This window comes from Cololabis saira, chromosome 7 (assembly GCF_033807715.1).
Source record: "Cololabis saira isolate AMF1-May2022 chromosome 7, fColSai1.1, whole genome shotgun sequence".
Classification (NCBI taxonomy): Eukaryota; Metazoa; Chordata; class Actinopteri; order Beloniformes; family Belonidae; genus Cololabis; species Cololabis saira.
The window spans coordinates 23,371,223-23,388,045 of NC_084593.1; the positions used below are offsets into that span (position 1 = coordinate 23,371,223).

The following is a 16,823-nucleotide window of genomic DNA, read 5'->3' on the forward strand; positions in this document are numbered from 1 at the left end:
CGTGTCGTGTCTCTCACATGCAAAGTTATAGTTTTATGTACCAGCAGGACAGGATTACAGACGTCTGGATGAAAGGGTTCCCACCAGCAACTGCATCCAAACAGAGCTGACCAAACACCTGCTTCTGCAGCAGCAGAAGGATCGAAGGAATGATGCGAAAACACAGAGCAGGACATTGTTTCTGCATTTCTTCAACTTTGCAGAATGAAATGTGTCACTGAAATGTGAAGAAGTCCACAAAGCACGTTGAATTCAAGCCATTTTCTTCATAAACTTCTATCACACGCAAAACTTTGTGCATCAATAATAACAATAATAATAATAATAGTAGTGTAAAGCATGAATGAGTTCAAGCTTTATAGAAATGAGTACCAGTGTGCTTTGCTGAAATGTCAACACCTTTTTGTCTTCTCAAGCGTTAATTAGATTCAGAGTCCCGGGTTAAACCCAGTGGGGCTCATTTGAGAAGTGGTTTGTTCATGCGTGTCTGGCAAACAGAAATAATCGAATAAACATCAATTTATTAAGACATCAAATAGCACCATGTTAGCCCATCAGTGGCTGCCACTATGGTAACATCACATTTTATAGGGCAGATTCCTTGAGAATTGTCTTCTTTTTTTTTTTAATTCAACACACATTTCCAGGAAAGTTGGAAAGTTTTTTAAAATAGAGCAAATTCTTATATCTGTCATTTATTAATCTGGAACTTTTATATTTTTATAACTTTATACACTGTTGATACTGAAGGACGTAGAAATCTGAATCAATTTGGAGTTTGGTGCCAAAGCAGTGTTTGTTGAGAAAGTCTGGGATCCCACCAGGCTCGTACTGCCGTGGTCCCTCTGCTCCGTCCTCCACATCACAAGCAGATATCTAATTCTAACCATGGACAAGGAGAAATTTGTTCAAGAAGTTAAAAACAAAGTATTGAGTATGGAGGCGAGAATCAACCTGTGATTACATCTTTAAATGGATAGATTACATCACAATGTTTTGATTCTTCAAAACGTTTGGGTGAATTTATGCCAAACAGGCTCTGAGGTGCTCTGCTCCTGAAATGTGCTTGGTGGGACCTGAGGTCACGATGAGGTTGGAGCACAAACAGGTGCAGCGTTTCTGGGTCAGGTGGGACCCGGGGAAGAGGCCTTTAGGGAGTGCTCCTTTTATAACCTCATCTGTCACCAGTTAGTTTACTGATGGAAGAATCTGTCAGAATGGTCCGACTTTAATGAGACGATATTCTGCTTTTTCCCTCTTTTCTACACCTCTCACCTAACTTTCTTTTTTCAGAGTGACTTTTATATTTCCTTTTATTTTTTAAATACAATGGAGCTGGTTAGTGAACAGTCATGGCCCAGAAGTATTCGGACAATCACTGGGTTTTTATGACTTTGCCTTCACAGCATCAAAATGTGATCGTTTGATCGTTCGACGTTCAGGCTTTCAAATTCGATTTAAGAGCTTTCATAAAAAGATACAACTTTTACCTTTTAGAAACTGGAGACATTTTAAGCAAAGTGTATCAATTTTCAGAGGGTCATGAATGTAAATGTGACCATAGTTAACACTTGAATGAAAATCCTTTGCAGTCAGTGAGGTCTGGAGCTGGTTTCCTTCACTGCAGCTTCCTGCACTTCCTGCTTGCTTGTTTGTCTTTCTGCCTTCAGTCTCGTCTCCAGTAACTAAAACGTACGCTCTATCGGGTCGAGTTCAGGTGACTTACTTGGCCATTGAAGAATATTCAATTTCTTTCAGCCTGATGATGATTGAGATCTTCATTGAATTACCAAATCGAAATTCAATGCTGATTTCAACTCCAGGCCTTTTATCTGCTTCTTTTGTCTTGAAGTAATGAGAGAAAGGACATGGTCACGTGGTCAGTTAATGGCTTTTCAGTCAATTAAATAAAATAATCATATTGGGATCGATTTATTTCTATCCCTGTTGTGATGTACTGTATAAAGTCCTATAAACTGTAGAGTTTGCATTTTAAACGCTTCCCAACTTTTCTGGAAAAGGGGGGTTTCTAGATTATTCGATGCCAAGAGACTTGTTTAATGTCCATGTAGCGTAAGGTAAAATAAAAATCATTCAAACTGATTAATTTACCCTTTGGAATAAATGTAAAAGGTCCAGACTCTAGTTAGATGTTCTGATAATCATACATGTAAGTAGAGATTTGGCAAATGCAAGAACGGCAGAGAATTAAGTAAAATATACTCTGATTACAGTACTATACTATTATTATATCCAGGTATGTCGTAGGTAAGCAATAAACCTTCTGCCACCTTTAGGTTTCATGGTATCTTATGATCAACAATCACAATCAAAAAATAAAAATTTAAAAAATACAGCATAGAAAAAAAAAATGTGAGTGATCTGACATGGGCCACATTAGATCCATCACAGGAAACATCAACTTCATCCGATTAAGCGGGGGATAATCCCCACCAGTTTTGATAAGATCAAAAAATCACATTGACAGAGCAAACATCTCATTACAGAGACAGACTAAGAGAGGAAGTCCTCAGATATCGATCTGAATGGAGAATGAGACAAAAACTTAACTTTGGCACACTGAATGAGGAGAGCTGGCAGAGAGGCGAGGACCCGGGCTGCAGCTGCGTTATGGCAGTGTTTGGATGAGGAGGCTGCACGCTCATAGCCCCTTGTTGAAGTACACTCTCTCCACCCCTGGGTGGCTGGCCCGGAGCTTCTCCTGCAGCTCTGGCTCCAAGCGGCTGACTGACATGGAGCTAGATCAGGTGGGGAGAGGGGGAGAGACCCCGGGGTTAACGGGTCAGACACATTCAGTATCTCTGGCAGAAAATGATCCTGCATTTATTCAGCTGGAGGAAGGTTAGACGTTCACCGTCTTTGTCCCTGGATCGAGTTAAAACGTTTCACTCACCTCTTTTGAGGGAACAGCGCACAGCACAGAGGAGTGGCAAACACCAGGCTAAAGCAAAGGGAAATACAGGTGTAAAAGATGGAGCCGTACAGTCCAGAAGGAAACCAACTGGACAACAGTGACCATGACATTGGTTCTGTTGTTTGGTATGATGTGCTCGTGACTTAAAACGGTCACGCTGAGTGGGTCAGAGCAAATGAGACACAAACATGAAACCCTGAGATTAGGAATGGGCGATATTTTATCGTTCACGATAAACAGTCAAAAAAATTCCCCGCGGTAACGATAAATTCCCGTTGATGACGTTTTTGTGTAACAAACATGGCGGAAGACGGGTCTGAGAGCGAGGAGCTCGTTGTTAAACGAGGCTCCAGCTCCATTATCTCATTATCTGGAACTGGTTTGGATTTAAAAAGAGTGACGAGGAGCAAACATCATCTATTATGTGCAGAGTGCAAACAATAGCCATACTGTTTCTTTATTTATCAGGTTGTATTTTTTTCTACTTTGTGATTTTATAAGCTAAGAAAACTTGAAGGACAATGATACTTTTGCTGTTTGCACTGTTATCCCACTGTTTAAGCCATGCAGTTAGAATAAATGTTGAATCTGTTCTTACATTTCAAACTTGTTTAATTTGAGTCATTACAGTTTTGCAGTACAGGTGTACTAATTTAATTGTTTTTTATTAATTCAATTTAATTTTTATAGTTCAGTAGTATTTAGTATTCTTTTAGAGCAGTGTTTTGGGGGCTCCAAAGACTGAATGTGGTGATAGTTTTATAGTTAAAAAGGTGGAGTTGAATTGGTATTTTTTTTTTAATCGTCATTTTTATCGTTATCGGGATTAATGCCAGAAATTATTGTGATACATTTTTTAGTCCATACCGCCCATCCCCACCTGAGATGACATTAGTACATGAGAATTACCTTTTAGACAAGACATGGATACGATTTGTGAAAGCCTATGGTTATAACTTTGAACTCTCAAATTAAAATGAGTGTAGTGACTACATTCAGATTCTGAATTACCAAGCGCACAGTGACAGGGGGGTGGGGGGGTAATAATCTCACTAGATAACCACTCTGTCTCAGCATGAAGCTACTCCCCTCTCTCACATATCCAACTGCACATAATCCAGGATGTTATCAAATTAAAAATAACTTCAACGGTCTCCTGGTGAACAGGCCTGACGTCCTTCCCCCCCCATGGTGCGGCTGCCCTCGGTCAGAACAGTTCACTCTTTACAACATTAGATGAAATTAAAGCATATCTCGCTCAGTATGCTGTATTAAAGCTTGTTCTTCCTTCTTGACCAGCGTGTTCCTCTCAGAAACATCATCTGGTACTTCCATCCCTGCGCACCAACCGGTCTCAGTCCAGACTTGTTTCCATTTGTGTTTCCACGACGGCGGAGCGAGCAACCAAATGTGAGAGCAACTTGAGCTTCTGTACCAGCTCTGCTTCTAGTCTCACTTAAGTTGACGCTTACTCTAGCATTTTTTCCTTCCTTCCTCTTTTTTTTTTTTTTTTTTTTTAAATTGAACTGAAACTTTAATGTTCTTCTTCTCTTGTCCCCTTGCTCTTTAAAGTGTCTGACTGAATGAATGTCTGAGAGTAAATGTAAAGACTGCGGTTGTAAGAAATTTGATTTAAATTCGAGGGAAAAAAAAAATAATAAATCACTCGAGCGCTTATCAGGTAGGCCATCTCTGACAACTCACCAGAATCCCACCAGGGTGACTTGAATAGGTGCACTCATCCATGGAAACCTCTGAAAAGACCAGGCAGAAAAACGTATGAGGAACACAAAAGCGGTGCAACTCCCGTACTAGAGCGGCCTCAGGGCTTTTCATTCCTCCATGTGCGAATAGTAAAAGGAGTCAACTAGTTCCCACCATCTGGCTTCATGCTAGTTAAAATAAGTCAGGATTTTCATTCATTCCTTAGTTTGTGTCCTAAAAAAAACCCCAACTAATTTAGAAATTATGCTTACCTTCATAAAAGCCTTCTTTTCCAGATGATTCATTAAAAATGGAGGGATAGCTGAAAAGACACCAAGGAAATTAAACTTAACAATTCATGCAAATAAGTTAAGTTAGTTTTGGATTTGTATTTTGAAAAAAAATGATGACTTCTGCTGTCAGGCGGGCACAACGTGACCCTGTACGAGGCGTTTAACTGAGCTGACGACTCAGAGATTTACCCATTCCAGGAGAAGCCATGAGGATCCTGGAGACCACAACCTGAGAGATTGCTTGTTGTGCCGCTTTTGTCGACTCCCCTAACCTGTTGTCATTTTCATCCGTTATTGGAATACCGTGTTTAAGTTCTCTGATGACAAAAAAAGGAAGAGAAATGTAACCAAATACTCAACGTGAACATACAGAAGGAAAGCTATGCACGACAAATCTGCAAGAAGTATTAAAGTGCATCAGCTGATATGGTAGATAAAGTAATTTAATATGAGCGGAGATATAACAATAATAATAATTAATAATAACCATCATCATAATCATGTAAGATGATAAAAGAAGGATGCAGAAGAGAAATATATATATATTTTTGAAAATTCAACGTACTTTACCTCCATATTTATTCCACAACTCAAATTCCAAATATTGTAATCAGCTGATATGCTAGATAAAGTAGTTTAATATGAGCGGAGGTATAACAATAATAATAATAATAATAATAATAATAATAATAATAATAATAATAATAATAACAACCATCATCATCATGTAAGATGATAAAAGAAAGATGTAGAAGAGAAGAATACATATATTTTTTTAAATTCAACCTACTTTAACTAATTTATTCCACAACTCAAATTCCAAATATTCGAAGCCTTTAAAAACATATAACAGAAATGCAGACATGCTTAAAATACACGCTTTAAAAACATCTACATTTCAAAAAGGTCCTATAGTGGATGAAGAGAGTCAATTTAAACCATTGAGGCAAAAAAATTACACTTGGGCATTAGATTTTTTTTTTAAAGAGAAAATTTTAATGTACAGATATTTTGGTAAAAGCACGAGACTCTCTAGAAATAACGGTTGATCAGGAAGAAGAGTCATGTGCCTCCAATCATTATGATGAGGGTCACATGGGATCTGCTGTGTTGCTTTAGTTTAAGGAGTTTTTGATTTGGCAGTCGCTTCAGACGACCAAAATACATTTTACCCTGAGGATAACTTCTTTTCATATTTGTATTTAATTGTATTTAAAATGTCGAAGCCTCCACCAACTCTCACTGTGAGGAAATGCTAAACCAAAATCACAAATCCTATTATCCTAGACATTAATAGCAAAGAAGCACGTTGTTACAACTAAGGTTCGTACTTTACTAAATAATATGTGAAAGAAGCCGGGTGAAAAAAGGGGAAAAAAAGGTTAAATGTGAAAGAAAAAAAGCATTCCAGCTTAAAAACCCATCTGATAAAATAGTGGCAGTAGTATCGTGATTGAGGCCTTTATTCCTTTATTGTGTCAATGTCAGGACAGATTGCCGTCATTGATTGAACAATGAGGAATATTTCAAGCAAATTCTGAAGGAAAATATCAAAAGATCTTTCTGAGAGCTGGAATTCAATATAAAACAGATGATTGGATTATTTTCCTAAATGAATAAAATATCACTTATAAGGTTTATGCACAATTTTCTACCAGATTTTCTGTATTTGCATGTTGTTTAAAATATTTACAATATGCAAAAAATATAGAATATTCTGAAATTTACTGCACCAGTATGTTAAGAAGAAGGCAAAAAAATGTAAAGAATAAATCACATTTAAGTCTCAAAGATGTCTGAAGCTGAAAAAAAACACAGCTCATCTTAAAATGTTTCCCTCCTTTATCAAAATGTAAGCTATTTAAACTTTAAAATGTTGGGACTCTCAGGAACAATAATGATCTTTCCTGTGTACCTTACCTTTGTCTCATCAGCGGGATGTTGATACAGTTAGCCGCAGCTACAGCAGCAAATGGGACAAAGCGTCCAATTAGAGGCGAAACATGCTACAAGAGAGAAGAGGCAGATCAACATGAGGGAGAGAAGCAATTAATTAGTGAAACAAGTTTCAACTTTTCAGAGCAGGAGAAGACTTCCTTTATAGATTTGCATATGTAGGACATGAAGGAGGCTCTTGAACAGAAAACCAACAAAAAAAAAAGCCTGCATGGAAACATGCTGACTACCATGCGTGATCCTGTGAACAACATGACTCCACCATGCGTGGCCGACTTCACGTCAGCACACCCATGCGTCTGAGGTCAATGCATTAAAATGAGATGCAGAATGGGGTTACATGGACTGATACCTTTGTTAGTGCATTTAGTCCTAGAGCGGTGGCAACTGCCCCTGTGGTGGCAGACACATAAGCTGTGCCAAGCTGACTGCAAACAAAAGAGTCACCGGTCACATTACGCCAAAACTGTCCGAACAGAATCTGCTGAATTAAAGGGTTAACGCGGTATGTGCCGGAGTCAGATCCACAACGGCCGTCTCCTACCTGACTGTGATCGGCGCATCGCCGCTCCTGTTGGTGTAGTTGACTATCGCGTTGAAAGACTGATTGATCCACTGCCAGAACACAACAGCTGGGGTCGTCCTGCAAGTGTGACAGAGGTTTTCTGTGATGTCATTCAGGTTTCACTGAAAAATGATCAAATGGCTCCATTTTGATCACAAGGTCATGACATTGTGGAAGTGAGACAGCAGCCTCCATGTTGAACAGGCCTGAGCTCACACCGGCACGTTCATGTGACAAAACGGAAGCTGTGGAAAGTCGCAGTAGAGGATCTTACTTGTAAAACGTCATCATGCACCCAGTGATCGTCATGTTCATCGGAACCTGTGCCGACATGCGGCCGATCAGGATCATCTTCTCTCCGGTGTCGGGATGGAAGGCTGAGTCGAAAACATATTTGGCTCTCCACAGTTCATCCTCTGTCAGGCCTGGTGAGACGATCCCTTTCCTGCAAGACCAGAGAGATGACACATGCATCCAACTCCTCACTTAACAACAGCGATGAACGTGCGCTCCAACGGACTGCAGAGCCCGTTTACCTGTAGTCAGTGATGACTTTGTGCGCGTGTTCTAGTTGTTCGTTGGTCAGAAGGATGTTCCTGGGATCTGTGACGGTGAAGAAATGCTTCGCTCGCCCGGTGAATGTGCTCTGGTCCCACCGGGGCTCCTTGATGTTTATGGAGGTTGATAACTCTGCTGCCATATTTATCTGGGGGAAAAATTGTGAAATAAAATAAGTATATCAGGCGTTTGGTCGGTACACTGTACCGTAAAGAAGCAGCGATGCCAATGTGGTATTAACATGCCAAGAAAAACACCGAAGTTAAAAATCACCAGTTTTCATTAATCATCAAACTGACTAAAACTCTTTTTAAGAGTCAGCATTCTCGCCTTCATTCGAGCTGTCCTGTTCAAATTCATTGTAAAAAACACAAGACAGACAAGGTGGAGTCATTAAAATGCAAGTTAAACAAAAAGACTGATTCTTAAAGACACTTTGATCTATATTCATTTGCAGGAAGCATGAGCCAAATATATTTGATGTTGTTTTGTGTAAACTTAATTTCATTTGTCAAGATTACATCCAGTTCTTCCATCTCACTCCTGCAAACAGATTCTGAAAAACTGTTTTTATGAAGGCAATTTCGTGCAATTTTTTGCTGGTAAGAAGGTGAAAGAAAAAAAATTTGAACATTATTTCAAACAGGCAATGCCAACAAATAATTGCAAGGATAATTTGATACACGAGCGGTGTCCGTGTCTTTTTCACAAGAGAAGATACACAAAACCTCTTCACTTTGTCAATAAATGTGAGGAAAACAAATAATTTAAATGTTTAATAACAACATCCCTCAAATAATGACAGAAAGGGATTTACACATTTCTCTTTCTACTGTGAATAATATCTTGAAATTATTATTTGTTAAATCAGAGCGTTTCAACGCATAACAAGCCTACCATGGACACTCACGATCTCCAGTCTCTCGGATGGCGCCGATATCGAAAACTGTCATTCATCAGTATAAACTGTCATTTATACAGTAAAACTGTATAACCCTGTAAGCAAGCGATTACCTGGGAGACCTTTGCAAGCACTACAATACAGAACTATGCTCACAAACGCCAATAAAAATGTTCCTGTGCCTGATGTTAATCTTGTGCTTTACGGAGGGTTGATGTCTTTAGGCTCAGCAGCATATGGGGTGGACCATTGCACAGTGAAAGCATGTATTATGGTCTCAAAATCCTGCATTTTGGATGTTATTTGGAAGAAATTATGCTGTGCGCTCCAAAGCAAAAGATGAAAAGGATCACCCAGACCGCTGTCAACACCAAGTCCAAAAGTCAGACTCTGTGATAGCACGGTATGGGGTTGCATAAGTGTCCTTGGCAAAGATCAAAAACATGTCAGTGTGGAGAAGTGAGATCTTATAGGAACACGTGTTGCCTTCACGAGACCTTTTACATGCATTTTTCAATGCAAAACCACATTCTGGACATATCCCAGATAGCAAAAGATGTTAATTCATTGTTGAAATATGCTCAAAAAGGTTTATTTGTGGTTAAGATCGGCGGTTGATGGTGGATCAACCATCGAACAATCATCCAATTAACCAATGTTGAAAAGATGTAATTGAATCATTGTTCAAAGTTTTGTGGGCGAATTTTAACGCCAACGTCTAATCAATGTTGAATCAACATTTGCCGTTTGTTGCCGACCACTTTTTGTATAATTTACTTTTTGTCAATATTTCTGCCTAACCGTATTTCGGTTGGTTCATGTTGTCTGCAATGAAGTCAAAGTCAAAGTGGATACTGGGATTATATTCTATTTGCCTTTTCCACATTGCTCCAAATTATTTCTAATTTTGAGATGTACGCTGCTCCTTTCCGGAATGCTGTGCTGTTAATTCAGCATAATATTGCTATGGCAACAGCTTGACCTGCCACAATGCTGCCAAGCACTAAATTACAAGGCTCCACCATGGGTACGCACCAATTATCCAAGAATTCAAGCATTTTTGAAATGTGACGAGGTCTCTGCATGTATGAAATGTGAACAAACAAACTACAGATTGTGTGCATGTCATTGAAACTTGTCATCCACATTCTGACCTCCAAACAAGTCCGGCTGGCAGAGAATAGAAGCTCCTGAAATTATAGACATCATCATTGTGGATGTGTGCTTTAATGTGCTCATTGTTCCCTGTGTGTGGGTTCGTGTAACCCAGTCTGATCTGGTTTTTAACCATTTGTTCTTTGCTCCAGATAATCTACAGTGAAGGCATGGAGCAAGTCTGTGCTGCACTGAGCTGAGTCTCTCCACCTGAAACTGCACCAAAAATGGCTGCTTGGACTGACAGCTAAACAGAAATGTGTCTTCTTTGCTGAAAGCTGTGTATTACACTGAGGGAGAGCTGTCTCTTTAAACTTAATCAAAGCTCAGTGGGGTTCTTCTCACGAGATGGCCACAAATGACTCCCTGTCTGAGAGAGAAAAAGGCATATCACTGATCTGCACAGATTGCAGTGCATGTGAACTCGCCCTGGTTAATAGCGTTAACTATAACCTAAATCAGTAATGAATGTGGTATTAGAAGACTAAACTTTGGACTGACTCTCGGTCTCTGATCTATAAACCCTGAGCCGCTTCTGCCCTCACTCTCAACCAATCAATGGCAGCCTGCGTGGCCACACAGTAACCTGCACTTTACACCATTTGCTTTCATTCAAATACAATGCATTCAGTGTTATAAACAAGCAGCATGGTGGCAGATATGCATTCACTGTATCTTCTGGTAAATCAGGCTTCTGCTAGGCTGGAAAACGCTTGTTTTCTGTCAGTGGTCGCAGGGTAAACATGCTCTAGTGACTGAATTCACTTCATTGTCCAGCCCGATTGAAGGCTGATTTATGGTTCCGCGTTACACCAACGCAGTGTACGGTGCGCGTCGCCGCGTACCCTACGCCGTACCCTACGGCGTAGGCTCTGCGTCGATTTAACGCAGAACCATAATTCAGGCTTCAGACCAGTCAAATCTGGACTGTAACTGGGGGTTGCTTCACATCTGGAACAAAACGTATAAAATGAAAAAAATAAAATAGAAAACGCCTAAATGTCCTTCTACATATTCGATCCAAGTGCGATAACCTCAACAGTCTATTGATGCACGACATCTGTGCAGCTGTGCAGTTTCAACTAGTATCAGCAGGCTCCTCAAGGAGCCAAACTACCTAATTATCGTTTCTCCGAATCTGACACACAGAGTTAACGCTGTCTTCCCTTCAGAGGAGCCATTAAACATATATGCATGGATTACTTACAGCACTGTGGGCTCCGAGAGTCCGTGAGAAACGTCCCTGACAGGCTGCAGACAGCTAATTTTTTCACGCAGCAGTGTCGCTGGAGAGCCACATCCCCGCCAGTGACAGGAAGTGCTCCAACAAAATAAAAGCCCGGCTTCAATTCGTACCATAAAACACGCTGTTACACAATGACACAATCAAAGAGCTTTTTCAAAATACCTACCTGCTGTTAAACTGCGATATGACACAAAGCCGTCTTGTAGAAACACACTTTTTTTAACTCGTGCTTTTATTTTTCAAGGTCAACTGAGGACCACATCCGGCACTGCTCAACGCATTACTGTAACTTTAACTCTCAGATAGCAAATGTCATCTTTTAAAACTTTGGGTTTTTTTTTCTCCCTAACACATCTGGCTCAAAGTAGTAAACTTACATTCATAGGAGAAATAATTCCCGAAGAAAGAAACAGAAAAAAGAAAGATTTTCCTCATAAGATTAAATATTTTTCAAAAATGAACTAAATGAAATCATATAGTAGTGGTTTGAATTGGGATCCTGCAAGCTAGTAGTTAGATTTTTGTCTTAAAAAACCTTATACCAAACAACTATTAAAAACAAAATTAAACTAATAATTACGTTATCAGTTTATTAAGGGCAAAGATTTATTAATGTCTCCATCTTGCGGTGTCTGCTGAGAACTGCAGGGTAACTCCTTAAACTGTGCTTCGGGAATTCAATGATGAAGCAACTTTAGTCTTTATTCTGGATTATACTGGGTGCAAAGCATTGAGTTATTATACACAATTGAAGTCATTTCTATAATATTGCAGACCTACATGAATTACATTAACAACCCATGAGAGACAACAAAAAGAGAACGTCTTGTACTATATTAGGATATAAAAAACAGTCCGTCAGTGTTGTGATAAAAATCAAATACAAAAGTGCAAAGAGAACATAAACTTAAGGTAACATTAATTAATGAATCTTTAACATTTAAATCTATTATCTTATTCGTTAAAGTAAACTGTTGCATTTCAGTTACAAAAAAAATGTTCACCCTATATGCACCGCAACCTTCAATCTGAGGCCATGCCAAATGAAAGATGCAGCTTATAAACTTCAAATGGTAAAACAATCTGTTCATCACTGACACAAAAATTACTAACATATAATTATTATTTTCAACATTAATTTTTCCTGTCAAACCAGCAGGAATCATGATAGTATTCTTCAGAGTGGCAATTATTTCTAGTAATTAAAATGTCATGCACAGAGAGTTAAAAACTGAGCGGATGATATTGTTAAGCTAGATGTGAAAGTTTCCATTTTACTGTGATTATGGCACACAACTTTTGTAGCGTTGAATGTGTCTTTTCCCCAGCCACTGTGCACCAGTGGCCTTTACAGGAAGTAGTCTGGTGTGCGCCGTGTCACATGGGGCTCTCCTCTGCGTGGTGCCGGGTCAAACTGTAGGCTATGAAAAACAAACGACTCCTTGTTACAAATTAAAGTTACAATGAAACAGACTGTTAAAAGATCGGGAATACGCTTGAATATTCCCGATCTTCCCAGTAAACAAAACTGGCATAACAGTTCATCATAGATTTGAAATTCCACTTACAAAGAGTATTTCAATGTGTCATCAAGCTCCATGATTGCTGCCTGGTTGCCACAACGATAGCAGTAGTTTGGTGCACTGAAGATTGTCACTACGTTGCGGTCGTGGCACCAATTATACCCCTAGAGCAAAAAATATGTTTCATTTGATTAACTGTAAAAAGGCACAACATATAGAGTCAAAGCCGCAAACTGTGTTTCCAGAAATAGCATTTTTTTGGGGAAAGGAAGTTGTAGATCAGCATTTTCAGGATAATTTTTATGAATAAAACAAAGTCTGAGTACCTCCATCACAAGCTGGTGTGCTCTTGAAACCAAAGTCAATCCATTTGCATGATTGAAAGTCTCAGATATGTCCTGCCCGAATGTGTAGCCAGCACCACGGGGTGAGATTCCCCAGCCACCACGGTCGTCTGGGTCTGACCATAACAAATCACACATCGGACCCTAAAACATGAGGGCAAATGACAGGTGGTTTTAATACACTTTTGAGCACAAATTGTATTCAGAATTTAAAAATTTGAGATTTTTTTTTTTAAATGGTAAATTTTACCTACAAACGATTGAGTTAATATTTTGATTGTCTGCATTTAACAGAATAAATTTGCCAATCTATATCTGTTAATGTAACCCTGCAACCACATAGTCCAAACCCAAGTACTTAACCAGAACACTTACAAAGATTAATCTATGTTGTCTTTTATGGTTTAATCTCTGAACATGTCACTGCTGTGAAAGTGATGGTTTTGTTATTTCTATTTTTTGGAACTTGATTTTTAGGTTTTGTTTAAAGGTTCAGTGTCTGATAACTGTAGCAGTTATATATTGTGCGTACTCAGAGGACTCATGCAGGGAGTCCAGCGATCTGGTGGTGCTCTGAGTGTTTCAGAGGTAGATGAGGTAGTCTGCCTCTGGAGGCAGAATATCTTTAAAGAGGAGAGAGGAGGGTCATGGCGAGAGATGCATCTTGGTCAGTGTCTTGGTATGCCACATCTGGACATACAACCCTACCTGATTATCTACAAGTGCAGTAAGGGGAAGATAGTCAAACAGGTCTGTGAAATACTTCCAAACATTGGCATTTCCATATTTCCTTAGGCACTCGTCATAAAAACCGTACACTTGTGTGATCTGTCTGCTCTCGTGGTTCCCTCGGAGAATCGTGATCCGTTCACGGAACCTTACCTGTAAAAACAATGCATTTATATGTAACAGAGTCAATTTTCCATTTGTGTATGTGCATTTATTTTATAGTTTATAATCACCAAAATCTGTTAATTTAGTATACCTGACATGTCAAACCTCCAGAATTATGTGGAACCTTTTGTGTTTTAGTTTGTTGTCCCCCTACGGACATTTCTGTGACCCCTCACCTGTATAAATGATTTCTCTCGCCTTCACCTCTCCCCTTTTGTTACTGATGTCAATGGGAGAGGTGAGTGATGTGAAGTCTGATAGACCACAGTTTGGGTTTCCCTTGTATTATGTTAATATTCTTTGTTATTATCTGTGTAGGGGCTCAACTCGATGCATGTTTTGACTGGAGGTTTTGTTGTTTTATTTCCTTGTCAAGTACGTTTCTGTCTTAATATGCCCTTTTGTTACTGATGTCAATGGGAGAGGAAATAAATGGAGATCGCCTCCAAAACAGTCCTGCTGGTCTGAGTCCCGTCTGTATTAAACACAACTAACACCACTACAGATCCCACCGGTTACATATACACAATATACAACAATTATCTCACTCTTCAAAAAAAATAAATGAAATGTGTAGCCGATTTGTTCCCCTGGGGAGGTTTGTTTTTTATTTATTACCTTAAGAGAAACCAGGAGGGTGACAGTCTCTACAGAGTAGTAGCCTCTATCCACATAATCCCCCATGAAGAGATAGTTGGTGTCTGGTGACTTGCCCCCGATCTTAAACAGCTCCATGAGGTCATGAAACTGTCCATGCACGTCTCCACAGACGGTCACTGGACATCTCACCTCCTGTACATTGGACTCCTTTGTCAGAATCTCTTTGGCCTGGAAGAGAGAGCCAACACAACTCAGGAGGATGCAGTAACCAATGATATAATGAAAATACTTGAAAATAATAATAACAATGAATGACAATAATAATAATAATAATACTAATACTAATAATAATAATAATAATAATAATAATAATAATAATAATAAAACAAAAAGAATTGCGTTTGAGTGAGCACACTGTGGCTAATGAGTTATTAAACCCCAGATCCTGCGGTTATAACTGTTGTAGCACATCACTAATCAGTACGGATAGCAGTGAAGATAGAGAGAGAGAGAGAGAGAGAGAGAGAGAGAGAGAGAGAGAGAGAGAGAGAGAGAGAGAGAGAGAGAGAGAGAGAGAGAGAGAGAGAGAGAGAGAGAGAAAGGTGGGAGCTGTTTACCTCATTAATAATAGTAATACACTTTATTGCAACAGAAACACTTAACATCCTAAATCTAATAGCCTACATTGCTATTTTATTAATGTGCTGTTCCCTACCTTCACATCAGCTCATTCAGTAGGCCTGTTTGATTGTTTAGTCATATGCTGTAATAGTTTTGCATGTAGTCCTCAGACAGGCCATATATGTTGGAAATGATGATAGTTAACATGTGGTGTTACATTGGCATGTGAGTTGCATTCTGATTGGAGCATCAGTGTAGTATGGCGTTTGTAGACTCATATCTATCTGTGGTGTTACTCTTAGTTGGTTGCTTGTCTTACATTTATTTGTAGTATGAGTGTTGAGCATGTACTTCAGCAATACGTTCATGCAAATCTATGGTCTTTATAACCATAGTAAATTTCCCTTTTTTTTACAGTAAAATGTGGGACCTCCTGTACATTGGACTCCTTTGTCAGAATCTCTTTGGCCTGGAAGAGAGAGCCAACACAACTCAGGAGGATGCAGGGGAGGGGGGGCATATGACAGTCTGGGTGTGCAGTGTCATTAAGCACTTATTGTAAACAGTATTTTTTTGTTCAAGCCCAACACTGACTATTAGTAATTTTCAGATAGCACAGGGTGTAGCAGGTTATATAGTTTCGCAGGGATCCTGCCAGTGCACTACTGAGGGACCATCAGTGGGCGTAGCAAAGGAAAACATACTGCAGTCAGGCAGGCTCCCCTCCATCTTCTCTACGAGAGGTTAATATTAGAAATGTGGTGCGTGTGTGTGTGCAGCTGCAGTCAAATGGTGTGTTTCGTGGCAGGGCTACGTGCTATCAGTGCTGTTATCCGGGCTAAAAGCCTGGGAGGTTCAGGAGACGCCACAGCTATAGCACTAATGTCGGGTCGTGCGGAGACGTCGGCTCTTTTACCTTCTCGCAGAGGACTTTCACCTGGTTCTCCGACAGCTGTCTGCACTCGTTCAGCTGCTCGATCCAGCCGTCCAGCTCCTTGGTGAATGACTTGTCGTCCATGTCTGATCCAGCTGGCGAGCGAGTCGACCGCTTAAATAAATAAATATCCCGAGGAAAGCCTTTAATGTTACGTTTTTTAGTGTCCCGGGCTGCGCTACGTGTTGGTCCCAGCCCAGCTCAGCCCATCACAGTCCCTGCGTGTGTGCGTGTGTAGGAGGGGGGGCCAGCAGGAGCCTGTGCTGTTTTCATGTGGCAAGATAGATTCATGAAAATGATAACTTGTATATAACTCAAAAACGCATCTGGTCAAAACTGAATGTTCATTTCTCTGCCTCTTGTCTTTCTGTTATTTCGTTTTTCTTTATTTTTACCTCTGCTGTTTTTAAATGTTTTCTGATATTTTTAAATGTGTTCTGCTGGTTTTATTTTTTAATGTGTTGTGTACGGCGACCTTGAGTGCCAAGAAAGGCGCCTTTAAATACAATGTATTATTTATATATATATATATATATATATATATATATATATATATATATATATATATATATATATATATATATATATATATAT

General features: G+C 39.5%; 2 protein-coding genes across 2 annotated transcripts; both read right to left on the minus strand.

Annotated features, from left to right (window-relative positions):
- Positions 1–2,530: 2,530 nt before the first annotated feature.
- sfxn1 (sideroflexin 1) lies at positions 2,531–11,391 on the minus strand. The gene is made up of 11 exons (XM_061725113.1): positions 11,275–11,391; positions 7,990–8,159; positions 7,728–7,898; positions 7,433–7,531; positions 7,241–7,316; positions 6,853–6,938; positions 5,122–5,249; positions 4,912–4,961; positions 4,640–4,689; positions 2,915–2,962; positions 2,531–2,759 (listed from the first exon to the last, which is right to left on the minus strand). The coding sequence occupies exons 2-11, from the start codon at positions 8,151–8,153 to the stop codon at positions 2,663–2,665; spliced, it is 969 nt and encodes a 322-aa protein (XP_061581097.1). The 5' UTR covers positions 8,154–8,159; positions 11,275–11,391; the 3' UTR covers positions 2,531–2,662.
- A 189-nt stretch (positions 11,392–11,580) lies between these two features.
- On the minus strand, positions 11,581–16,468 carry LOC133447350 (serine/threonine-protein phosphatase 2A catalytic subunit alpha isoform-like). Its single transcript, XM_061726024.1, has 6 exons — positions 16,212–16,468; positions 14,693–14,902; positions 13,889–14,062; positions 13,163–13,324; positions 12,882–13,000; positions 11,581–12,734 (listed from the first exon to the last, which is right to left on the minus strand). The coding sequence occupies exons 1-6, from the start codon at positions 16,311–16,313 to the stop codon at positions 12,662–12,664; spliced, it is 840 nt and encodes a 279-aa protein (XP_061582008.1). The 5' UTR covers positions 16,314–16,468; the 3' UTR covers positions 11,581–12,661.
- Positions 16,469–16,823: the final 355 nt, after the last annotated feature.